We start from the raw sequence: 12,795 nt of genomic DNA, 5'->3' as shown, positions 1-12,795 counted from the left end.
ATGTTTCTAAACTTAAAATGTATTTTTGCCACGTTTGTTTTGTTTTATTACCAACACAATTATTTAAGGTAAAAAACATTGTTATTTACAATACACAGAGTGGTTTTTAATTGTTATTTTAGGGGGGACAACCCTCAGATCAATGATATTGCAGCTGATATAGGAGGTGGGTCGTGCTCAGATGTGGTGGCAGCTGGCATGGCTCTCATTCAGAGCTCTTTACTGTGTCTGAGACCCCAGAGAGAGGGAAGCCACCGGCAGCTGCAGCTCTCACTCACAAGGAGTTTTTTGAGGAGGTATTTGTGGCAGCTGTACGAGGCTCCAATTCAATCAAATCTCGGCAAAGAGGCAACGCATCATTAAAAATGACTCCTCAGAAATAACCTTGATGAAGTGGAATTTCCACCTTGGCATTTGAAGTTCTGATGCTGAATGGAGGGTTTTAGAAATATGCAAGCCTTCATTTCACTTTTCTTTTCTCTCTTATTTTGAATTGCCAATTTGAAACAGTGCACATCAAAAATGGATGAATGTAGATTAAAATTCAGGGAATGTTCACCCACCATTTTTGGTGAACTACCCCTTTAAATATCATAGATGAAAATTAATTTTGTAATTTAACATCCACTTTTAATATTTTCTATTATTATTTAAAAATGACAAATATTTAGTAAAACATTACTAGTTAATTATTTAAAGTTATTTTTAAGTGTGTTCAACAGAACCATGCATTTGTAATGCATTATTAATGTTTGCATTTGGGTACTTGAATGAAATACCTTTCTGGTCTTACACTCCAGATGACCAGAATACTTCAACTGAAGCCACTTTGGCATGTTAAACTAAATATTAATCGGAGCATGTAATGCAATGATGTCTTTGAGTTGTACTGAGGAACGAGGGGGCACTGGCTGAAGATCTGGACCGTCAGAGAGGTGTGACTGATGTGACACCTGTTAAAATGAGCTCCAATTTCAAACACCAGTAACCTGATACACTCCAGTAAACTTCTGCTTTCATCTGGCATTGCAGCATTAAAGTGACGTCTTGCTCTAGCGCCAACTCACACAGCATTATAATGCTTTGGCTGAAGACTATGTCTTGGACACTGGTAACTGATCCTACAGACTAATACTTCATGCTGAAACATAAGAGCAGTGAACAGAATGGGCTCTCTGGTATATCTGGGGTTTTACTGCTATGATCATGTGACCTAACGATCAGAACAATCCTGCAGTAACCCTTCTTCAAAAGCAGAGATAACAAGAACAGGTGTCCAGCAGAGGACTGGTGTTTCATATCGAAACAGAATGGAAGAAAAAATCCACATAAAAACATACTAGGTATAGCAGAATGATATTAAGTTCAATCTTATTCAGTAGATGTAAATATTTGCTTTGACAATAACTTATTTCTAGTGTGATTATTTAATAAATTCTTCTTAATATTTTTTTTACAATAATTTCAATGTCATTTATTGCATTCATTTGAATGATTCAAACACAATAAATATTGACTACGTTAACATGATACATTGTAGACAGTAGTTGCATCATGCCATCTGAAATTTGTTAATGATTTGGTTCGATTTGATTCTTGATTTTTGTTTGGATTTTAACAGCTGAATTTTTTAAAATGCATTTAACTGTTATCTAAATGCTCATATGTTGCATACTCCACAATGACAAACTAGAGTAAAACGACTCACTCTCTCTCTGTTCGCGCTCCTTTAAAATGGCATCTAGCCATTTCTGCTTATCCTCAGCATTCTTGGCCATGCACACAAACCACTTGTTTTTGGCAGTGTTGTGAATCTTCCAGCCATTGGTCACCGTGTAGTTGTTACTGTGATAGTCCGCTAGAAAGACAAAGCAAAAGAACATGAAAAACAACAGAACAGGTTAAAAAATATCCCTTAACACTTATAACATGAGTAAACCAATCGAATCACCAACATTATATACAACACAACTATTACTTATGTGGCATGCAAACAACAAACACTGTAAAAAATTACATTGATTGGTTGCTATATAATCTACATAAAGCTGTTCACCAAGGGTCTATAAAAATCTGATCAGATCATCTAATCAAAATTATTTGTGCCTTCAAATTAACCTTAAAAAAAATGGGAAGTCTAATTTCTGTGAAGATCTAATTTTGTCAGCTTATCACCATGGTTAAAAAGGTTCCCTCTTACCATCACTAATTGAGTTACTGACTCAAACACAAATGCTGACACAGATAATAAGATTTTCTTCAACAATCTAGAAGCATTAATAAGGTAAAAAGGTTCAACTATCCCATTAGTGTGAGAAATCGTTAAAGATGCATTTTGGCACATGGCACTTCTCTCCCACCATTAAACCAAATCCTGACAGAGAGCATGTGTGTGAGTGAGGGGTTCAGACTGTTACTCACGATCCAATTTTAACCCAGGCCTTAAAGCAGCTGAATTTTATGGAAAAATGAATGAGGTATGGAATAGGTAATGAGCAGTGGTTAGTGTTGAGGTAGTATAAATAGATTTCAGACCACTGAGAGGATTTGACAAAGGCTTTTGGCACATATTAAACTGGTGAGAATGTATGGGTAATCGTGTTAGGCACACAAGTCTGGTTCAGTAATAAACACCACCTCAGCATTATCTAATTGTTTTCCAATTAAAACAACAGCTCAGTCAAAACAAGCAGATCAGATTGCCATGCTTTTACATGTGAGAGTAAAGTATATACATGGAGTAATGTGAAAATATAGAGATTAGTTGTGTAGGGTTGCCACATTTTTTCCCCTATTGCCACACATGATATGCCATTTTATAACTGCTTCAAATGTGAATGATCCAAATCAAAATGTTTAATCAGAATTATACATTTTATATTACTTTTACTGGTTTGAATCTTTTTTTTTTTTTTCAACTAAAGACATATTACATATTACCATTGAATATTATGGTGCTGCTTTTGCAAAACGTCAGCCTTTTTTTGTAATTTATTAACTATAAATTACCCAATATTTTGATGAACAGTTTCTTTAATATTTAAAATAATAAAATAAATTATGATAACCTTTATAAATAATAATAATAATAATAATAATATTATATATATATATATATATATATATATATATATATATATATATATATATATATATATATATATATATATATATATATATATATATATATATATATATATATACACACAAAAAAATTCTGGAAAATTACATACAAAATGGTATAGAAAAATAAGACTGAATTAATATTGATAAAATTACTATACATGTATTTTTACTTTTTATTTACCATATTATTTGAATTTCCAACATAAAATATTAAACAACATGACTAAGACATAAAATTACTCATAGCGTGATGTATGATTTTGGTCATAACACCCACCCCTTCCAACCATTATTCTACACTAATCTGCCTTGAAATCTCCCTTGAAACACTGTAAAGATAAATCTGCAATAAGGCCGAAAATCTGAATCTACCTTCCATCTTCACTCCTAGCATACGAGTCATTTTATCTGTAACCTTATCCAATAAGGCAAAACACAGCAGCTAAATGATGCATTTACACAGATGTGGAGTGTCATGTGACACAAGCCCTGATAAACATGACAATGAAAGTCTGAAACACAAAACACAGTCTCTCACTGGCCATATCAACTGAAGGCACGTGTGGTTTTGGCTGGTACTGTGAAAACCCTACGGCTTGTTTGTCAGAAAGGATGTTTATCTTTGTGGCTCAGAGAAAAAGAGAGAGAGAGAGAAGTTGCACTTCCACCCTGCTACTTAAGGTGTGGTGAGAGACTAAGAGCAAAGAGTAAGAAGAGCAGCCATTACTTCCCCTGAGAGTTAAATTTCATGCTCGGGCCGACAGCTGAACGGCACCTTTGATGAGGGCCCCTCAGCGGTCAGTGCAGCAGGGGTGCTAAATGTGAAGTGCACGATTCCGAGAAGCCCTGCGTGATCTTATCTTCAAGACACAGAGTCACTAATTTCTACTGCATCAGCTGAAGTTCCCTTTAAATGGTTTTGTTTGTTGCTTGTGATGTTCATAAGTGTCACATGGTGATCATATGGAACAAAAAGGATATCACACAGGAAACTCCCAAACACATCCAAATAAAACGTTGCTTTGTACACTAGCATTCAAAAACGTCTTTTTTTTTTTTTCTTCTTTTTTTTTTTTACAGAAATTAATTATTCAGCAAGTATACATCACATTTATTAGAAGCGACAGTAAAGACTTTTACATTGTTACTGAACATTTATATTTAAAAAATAAACAAACTTGAATTCTTTTGAACTTTCTATTCTTAAAGAATCCTAAAAAAAAAATTACCACAGCTGCTACAAAAATATCAAGCAGTACAGCGGTTTTCAATATTGACACTGATATGAAATGTTTCTTGAGCACAAATCAGCATATCAGAATGATTTCTGAAGGATCATGTGACACTGAAGACAGGAGAAATGGCTGCTGAGTAATGGCTTAGTTTTTCCATCACAAGCATAAATTACATTTTAACAAATTAAAAAATAAAACAGTTATTTTAAATTGTAATAATATTTCAGAATATTAATGTTTTTATTGTATTTTTATCAGATAAATGCAGAGGTGACGAGCATAAGAGACTTTGAAAATCTTAACGACCCTAAATGTTTTAAGACTAGTGGATATTTGTGTGGCAGGATACAGACACGGTAGTTTCAAAAACTACTTATCTGCACTGGAAACTCAACCCACTGATTTGAAGTTAGCATGTTGCTAAGCTAACAATTCAGTACTCGAAGCAGCATGAAAATACATATCACATGTAAAACTGGGTAAAATAATGTATTTTTAATTGCACTATAAAAGCACTAACAAACTCAAGCCTACCAGTTCCGTCTTCCACATTCTCGACCTCCATGACCTCAGTGTTGATGCGCCCTCTGAACATGTACTGCGGCCCGTTGATGGATTTTGTCCTCTTGGTGGATTTCTTCCCAGATGCTCTGGTTGAAAAAATTTGACCAGTATTGTTTAGTTTCTACACATGATTCTGATGGCTGTTTCAGTGAAGTTTTAAAAACTAGGGACAACTGTAATCTACTAGAAAACATGTTCATGCATATGGTTCTGCAGGTAGGTTACCAGCATTACAGACAAGACTCAAAAGCATCTTTAAGGCCTAACCGGGACTTCCTCTTGCAGTAGACTAGGAGGTTGTCAAACAGGAAGAAGACCCGTTCCTGGATGTTTCCAGCTGATATCTTCAAAAGGTTGCCTTGGAGCAACAGTTCGGAGCAAATATCAGTCAAGTTCGTCCCCTGGAGAACAAAACAAAGGAACATTTGTATTGATCTGGATAAAAATGCGTCTTCATGTGTCATGAAAAAGAGTTTTGAGAGATATGAGTTTGTACTATAAATATTCCATAATAAATATTTGATTCAGAAGTGATCAGCTGCCTGTGTTCACGTAGCAGAACTAACACCGGCAGCTGAAAAATTGATGAAAATGCTGCCAACATTTATACATAAGTTTATCCATCTTTTCAGTGCACATTTGATTTGCCTTTATTTGCAATCTCCTTGTATTTTATTACAGTAACAGCATCTAATTTCATTTAAAATAATTCCAGTCTGGTCATTAATCCCGACCTTCCATCTGGGTCTCAGATAAGAGGGGATGGTAACACAGACTGTGTCCTGTTCAATATCCAGTAGCATTAAAAATTGATTCCACTCAGACGCTGCGGTTCGTGCTGACTCTGTACAGGATGTGATTTTCTATACTCTGCAGGTGTGTGTGTGTGTGAGTGTGTTTGATAAGCAGACTCCATTTTCTCTGTTTAATCAATGGCGTGCCCAGATGGGTCAATTAGAGAGATGGGAATCTGCTTCCCCCTTGTTCTGCATTATTTACCTATAAAAGGTGAAACACTCTGGACTAAATGGAAACTCAATGCATTTGGTTTTCAATCGGACACCACATTATGAAACGCTATATATAACTGGGGTTAAATAAAGCCTGATTTTTATGTTAAATGTTCAGTGTTACCTATACATGATCTCAGTAGAATTGAAACCTTAAAGGAATAATTCTATCATTCCAAACTCATAATATTTGCTTTCTTCTGTGAAATGTTCAAGAATGTACATGTGGCTCTTTTTCATATAATGAAAGTAAATGGATATCCAGAATGTCAAGCTCCATTATTACAAAATAATAATAATAATGATAATAAAAAAAAGATTTTTCCATAAGTTTTACAGAAACATAAAAGTGGTCCATATCATTTCTGTCCTATATTCCACGTTTTCTGAAGTATTATGAAATGTAACGTTTATGTATAAAGGTTGAGGAAATGACAATTAAAACATTTTATGAGCAGACTATTCCTATTAACAAATGTAAAAAATATGTTAAATAATCCCCATCCTGTTATGCTTTGCAAGGATTCTGAATGTTCACAGAGGCATGATGGGATTGGAAAATAACACAACAGGGGCAAGAATGCACTGTATGCACTAAATGGTGAAAATTCAAACCAACTAAGCAACACTTAAAGCACACCGCCAACTATAGAAAAGGCCCCACTTAGTACAACCACTCAGTACTGCATCGGATCCATCAATAAAGAGGGTTAATGGACAGGGTACATAGAGTGAAAGAAAAAAAGAGGATGGAGACAAAGTAACTATGGTATAGAGGAGAAGATGGAAAAAGGAGGCGGAGAGAGACGAGCAAAGAAGTGCTTAAGAGAAAGAGCGAGAAGAGGGGAGTTTGCGGCGGCACATGCTGCATGTTAAACACAACTAACAGATCTCCATGGTAACGAGCCTTTGTGTTAAGACTTCCTCTTCCTGCTTGTGGTGTGTCCTAAGAAAATGTCATCAGAAGACACAAGGCAACACTGATCATGTCCACATCAGTGATTCTTTCGAGGCTACGCTTAAAAAATGCTCATAAACACACAGCATACTGTCAAAGAGGAACTTCCTTAAAACAAAGAGGGTTTTAAAGTAACATTAAACCGAACTAACTGCTGATGGCCTGTTCCTTTAAAACCATCAAACGGGAAAGAAAGAAAAAACGCACCATCTATGACAATGACTGATGGTGTGTCTATCTCACCTCCCAGCCTTCTATGTGTGACTGTAATATCTCAAGAGCCTCTAGTTTCTCCATCTGTCGCTTGGTCTCGTTGATGTTGCAGCACACAGCTTTCATGACCTGCAGAGCCCCCTCTACCGCGGGGTAATCTGAATGCTTCTTAGGGGTCCTCTTCAAAAGTTCCTGAAGGACAAACAGCAGGTACATCCTTGTGTTATGCTCCAGATACTGTGCACAAGGAGCTATTAAGGAATGTTTTATATAATCAGTAAATCAAAATGATTAAAATAACCAGGTTTCCCTGTTTACATGCACATCAGTAACATGACAACGCAAGTAAGCTGAATTTACTTCATTAAAAAATCAGGTTATTGCCCTTTAGAGACATCAAAATATAATCATTTGCATATCTGACTCAGAGTATTCCATATGTTTGTCAGTTGTGATGTTAAATAAAGCTTTCATGTCAACGCGAGACAGGTGTTGACATATAACATTAAAGTCAGTACTGAAGCAGTACCTTCAGAAGCAAAGGGTATTTACAGATCCTCTGGATGGGTGAGAGGAGATACCCCTCAAGAGGAACATCTGTGCTCTTCTTTCCTCCTAACAACATGAGGTGCTGAAAAAAAAAATCATGATCTCATTTGCACAACATCCCATTAAACTGATTCATGTTTAAAGTACAGTGGGTTTCCATAGAAAGCATTGAAAGGCACGCTCCCACATCCTGATTTGTACAGTAAAGAGCTTGGGTATCACTTTCACTTCAATACGTTTTGGAGATACATCTATTTCCTGTGACAAATTCTTCTAGCCACTAATGTTTATTTGTTCTAATGAAATCTATTGCAGGGCTTCATATATGAAACTGATCCGTCACAGGATGTGTGAGGGATCTTCATCAGAATATGATGTCATGAAATAGACTGTATACTGAAACAGAAGGAAATAGACTGAAATAGACTGAAATAGACATGGACTTTTTGAAAAGGAAATGTGCTTACCAGCAGGAAAGTCCGTACGTGAGGCATCTTGTTAAGCTCCACCAGTAGTCTGAGAGCTTTCTCATGGTTACCACAGTACTCGCCATACACAGAGAAACGGTCCCTCTGCAGTGGAGGAAAAGGAGTCAAAACACTTTAAAAACATTTCTTTTATCTTTCGGTGGGGGTGCAACCCTCCAAACAGACATCCTTTTTGCTAGAAAGGAGGTCTAGTTTTCCACATTCCTATTTATAAATCTCATGATCCACCCCGTAAAAAGGCCTTGTGATTTTCAGCGAAAGCCCCACTCAGCTCATATGGAAAACACTAAACATATAATAAATATTTTAACCTCTTGCATTGCTCAGTAAACCTCTTCCTTTAATCATTTTCTCAAACACTGCTGCTAAGTGACATAAGGGGGTGAATTCTGGTAGTGAAACTGCTAGAGAAGCAACAAGGCACTGTCTTTCTGCCCTACATTATTCGAAACGGCACAGGAAGTGAAATAAAAGAGCATAGATTTTGTCTGTAAGCCACACCTTCTCTGTGGAGTGCAAAACTAGGTGGAAATAAGAAGTTGCAAGCAAAATAAAAGAAATATATATAATAAAAAGAAAAGCAACTTGTCTTCAGACATTTAAAAGTGAGCAGTACACACCTTTTATGATTAAAGATGCATACTGTTCACTTTAAAGACCTTAAAGATGAATTGCTTTTCCTTAAAGTTTAATCCATGCATGCAGTTAATTACAACAAATCTCTACTATATTACAATTTACAAATTGAACAGCTAGTCATTATTATTACTATTTTAAATTATCAAAACTAATTTAAGTAGTATGTAGTGGCCATAATAATAATAATAATAAGAAGAAGAAGAAATTACTAATTAATAAGGCCAAGTCTGCACACTCCAGAAAACAAACTTTATAAAGTGTACTGTAACACACTGGTTAACTGCTTTTCCATCACAATATATTCCAAATAACGTTTTTAAAAATAAATAAAATAAAATCCATAAAGTCCAGAAGAACTGTTCATCTGGATCAAATCGTGGCTGAGGTGACAGCTTATAAAAATGCATGTGGTGGAGGTAGGATGGCATTTATGCAAGTGTGTAGGTACTGTAACCTTGACAGAGACACTGTGAATCCTGACGGATGAGGATGCTTGAGGCAGGAAACCAATACTGGGATTCCATAGCCACTGTGTGGTTGGACAGTAGTTGTGTTTGTTTTCCTCTTTATGATATATCTCCATTTTTGTGCTTTCTCCATTTACCCTCTTTATTTGTCTGAGTGTGTTGTCTGCATGCTGTCTGTACATAGTGGTCTGTGTATATGTCTAGAGAGGGTCTGGCATTTGCATTAGTGTGTACACAGTGTGTGTGTTTGTGTGTGTCAGTACTGTGGCTGGGCCCTCAGGGCTCCAGACCTCAGCACCTGTAATGACAGAGTTTGGCAGCATCACACACCCTCATCCATGAACGAGGAGAACATCTGTCCTGGCATATGCTTCGTGGTACCGTTCATCCAAAAAAAACACCTACACATACACAGTGAGCTCAATTAAGAGGAAATTCACTCCAGTTTGAGGTTAAAACCTCAGTGTTTTAGTGAACTTGGTCGAAAGGTCACATACAGATGCCAAACCCAAAATGGCTTCTTTTGAGAGCCACAGAAAGAGTTAAAGTGCCATGTGCCATAAATGTGAATGGCTGACAGCCAACACTAAGAAATAAATTAAATCACTGTTCAAATCACAAATCATCATTATTACCATATTTCCTCTGAGGGAGAATTATTGTAATATATAAAGAACTGTTTAAATGGATAAAAAAAGTTAGAATTGAAGACAGCTATTTAGAAAGCGTTACCAATGTTTCCATAAAGTTGCAACATTAATGCACATGAAAATGTAATATTCCATTCAGTATTTTTAATGCAATATCCAAGAATTCTAATAAAAATACTTGAATAGTAACCCAGGTACAGTAATATCATATCAAGCCTTTAAGAAACTGAAAAATGTTACAAACCAACTGACTAAAAATGGATCAAGGATCAGGTGTATTGGCTTCCTAACAACGATTCTTGTGATTTTGGACTGAGATCATAAATAAAGTGGAGCAGACAGACCTTCTGAACTGAACATGTGTTGCTAAAATGGGAATTCTGAGTGAAACTGGATTTTCTACACTTTTATTGAACTACTGCTCACATGTCTGACAGGTTACACATTTAAACACATTTTTTTTTTTTTTTTTTTAGAAAGACCACAGGAGGTAGTCTCGGGGCTGACAGTATTTTGAGAGAATGGAGGAGGTGACTGCATACAGATCTAGGATACTGGGAACGATCCTGCAATGGATGGATTGGGAATATCATTTGAATAGTTTGCATGACTAATTAGATCAAAAATCATAAATCAATTGCTAATCAGAAAAGCACTAGTTCAAAGAGGATTTCAAATGTAATCTCATAGACTTACAAACTTGAGGAACACATGCCCGAGAGAATGGTGCGCCTGGGGTTCAGGCTGCAAACTGGCATCTAGAGTTGAAAGAAACTCGCGATGAACTTCCAAAATGGACTCGATATTGGAAAACAAGATCTGCATGAAAGAAAGAGACAATAATTAAGAAAATCACTAAAAGTAATATAATTTGTTTCTGCAAGGCCAAAGGCTCAAAAATTATATATTATTATATATTATAATATATTATATATATATATATATATATATATATATATATATATATATATATATATATATATATATATATATATATATATATATATATATATATATATATATATATATATATATAAATAATATATTATAATATATTATTATATTTTTTATTATTTATTCAGACACCTAAGCCACACTTAAAAACAACAAAACAAAATATCAAACATAACTGAAATTCATTTTACAGAAATATAATTTATTTCTCCAGTGTTTTATCTTAAACACTTAATTTTAAGTGTCCAGATATTCTTGTAGTCACTGTATTTCTTCTAAATAATAATACTGCATGTAAAGGCTGTTTCTTTTACCTTGACCTGCTCTGGAGTGAGACATTGTTGGTTTTCTGCAGTCTGCCTTATTCTCTGGAGAAAAGCCTGTTAATTTACAAAAATAGAGAGATACAGAGGGAAAAAAGTTAGAGTTTATAACATGGAATCACTGCGGTGTGGGGCAGATTTGTATTGGTTGTCACACTTATGTACATTTTTTGACAAGCACACAAAACAATGTCAAGTCAAACTCCACATACTACACTGTCTACTGGAAACGGTTTAGAAAGCATCACATTAAAGAAGAAAAGTGTCAGAGATACATTTCCAGAGGCTTTACAAATAGATCTTAACAGCACTTTACCCTGCAGTGTACACAGACTATGCGCTAAAAGTGAAAGGATGGAAGGCCTTTAACACAAACAAAACTATCAAATCAGGAACACAAAACTCAAAGTAATGATTTATATCTGCATTTATTGCATGTAAATATAGCAATTTTGTTTTTATAAACATTCAGTCATTATCAATGTAGGACTACAAATCTTCAGCCTTCACTGTATATACATATGAAGCAGTGTTTCCCAACATTTTGACTTCAGGGTCCCCATTATCAACAACTCTATGACTTTTACAGTTTTTCGTTATTTGACAAGGATTAAGGTTGACATTTTTAAAGTATTTTTTATAACAATTTCTACTCCATAAAATATAGAGCTTGGCATAACCAGAAAAATGTATATTCATTATCAAAACACTATACAATTTTATTAATTCACACAACTTTTCCATGAGTGGGAACCCTGATTTGTTTTTTTTGTTTTTAGTTGAGGGGGTGAATTAAAATAAGAAACATATATTTTTTTGTTGTCGTTTTAACATAATTTGATGCTTGTTTAGTAATATTTTAAATGATTAGATGTCATCTTGACGCCCCATTGAGAGTTTACTGAGACTCACTGATATATTCACATTTAGAACATCTCTGTGAGTAAACAATGTATTTGGTTTACTTTAGATAGGCACGTTATCCATAATCTTCATTCAGCTTGCTGAGAAGCAGATACAAACAGAAGCAGAGGTTTTATAAAGAATTATAAAGATCTTCATCGGAGAAAGACAGTCTGCCACTCACTGACTGGTTCTTATTCTAGCTCTGTAAAACATTTCTCATCAGAGGCGATCTGCTAACAGTGCGCTCGACTCACTGCCCCAGTGTCTGTTAAATGACCTGTCACTCCAGCTATTGTCTCCATCAGTCTCCCACAGCAACACGACACAGCTAAAGACTTTTCCTGAGAATTTTCACCTTTGCCACCTCCGCTATTGTTGTTTTTTCATTCCATCTTTCTCTTTGATTCTTTTATTAGCATGAGAGGTGATTTTGTATGTCAGAATTTTTTGGTAGACTGTTTTGGTAGAAAAATCTGTCCTCGCCAGTCTCCTTCATTCTTCTCTCATAGATTTTAAAAGACCTTAAACGCAGGCCATCATGCCACTTTTCCTTTGCCACATAACAGGACAAAAAGTTGGCTAATGAGAAGCACTCGCTGTCCCACGGCATCCTTCTGATAATGACAGACTAACTCTCGGTCTCAATTCTGCGCCTCTGGAAGACCTTTCGGATGGCAGCTTTCGCTCCTAAGAGTGTTTGTTTGTAGAAACTC

General features: G+C 35.4%; 1 protein-coding gene across 3 annotated transcripts in view; it reads right to left on the bottom strand.

Annotated features, from left to right (window-relative positions):
- Nucleotides 1–12,795, bottom strand: part of LOC128018632 (phosphatidylinositol 3,4,5-trisphosphate-dependent Rac exchanger 1 protein) — a 68,132-nt gene that overhangs the window by 35,819 nt on the left and 19,518 nt on the right. For all 3 annotated transcript variants that reach the window (XM_052604256.1, XM_052604254.1, XM_052604255.1), the window contains exons 2-9: nucleotides 11,168–11,233; nucleotides 10,596–10,718; nucleotides 8,123–8,227; nucleotides 7,636–7,737; nucleotides 7,137–7,298; nucleotides 5,193–5,326; nucleotides 4,896–5,011; nucleotides 1,709–1,858 (exon numbers count right to left, since the gene is read on the bottom strand). In XM_052604256.1, the coding sequence (XP_052460216.1) occupies nucleotides 1,709–1,858; nucleotides 4,896–5,011; nucleotides 5,193–5,326; nucleotides 7,137–7,298; nucleotides 7,636–7,737; nucleotides 8,123–8,227; nucleotides 10,596–10,718; nucleotides 11,168–11,233 (958 nt within the window). The remainder of the gene's footprint in view (nucleotides 1–1,708; nucleotides 1,859–4,895; nucleotides 5,012–5,192; nucleotides 5,327–7,136; nucleotides 7,299–7,635; nucleotides 7,738–8,122; nucleotides 8,228–10,595; nucleotides 10,719–11,167; nucleotides 11,234–12,795) is intronic.

Source organism: Carassius gibelio, chromosome A8 (genome assembly GCF_023724105.1).
Source record: "Carassius gibelio isolate Cgi1373 ecotype wild population from Czech Republic chromosome A8, carGib1.2-hapl.c, whole genome shotgun sequence".
Taxonomy (NCBI): Eukaryota; Metazoa; Chordata; class Actinopteri; order Cypriniformes; family Cyprinidae; genus Carassius; species Carassius gibelio.
Note: the sequence above shows the minus strand (reverse complement) of the source record. Positions and strands in the feature narration are given on the sequence as shown.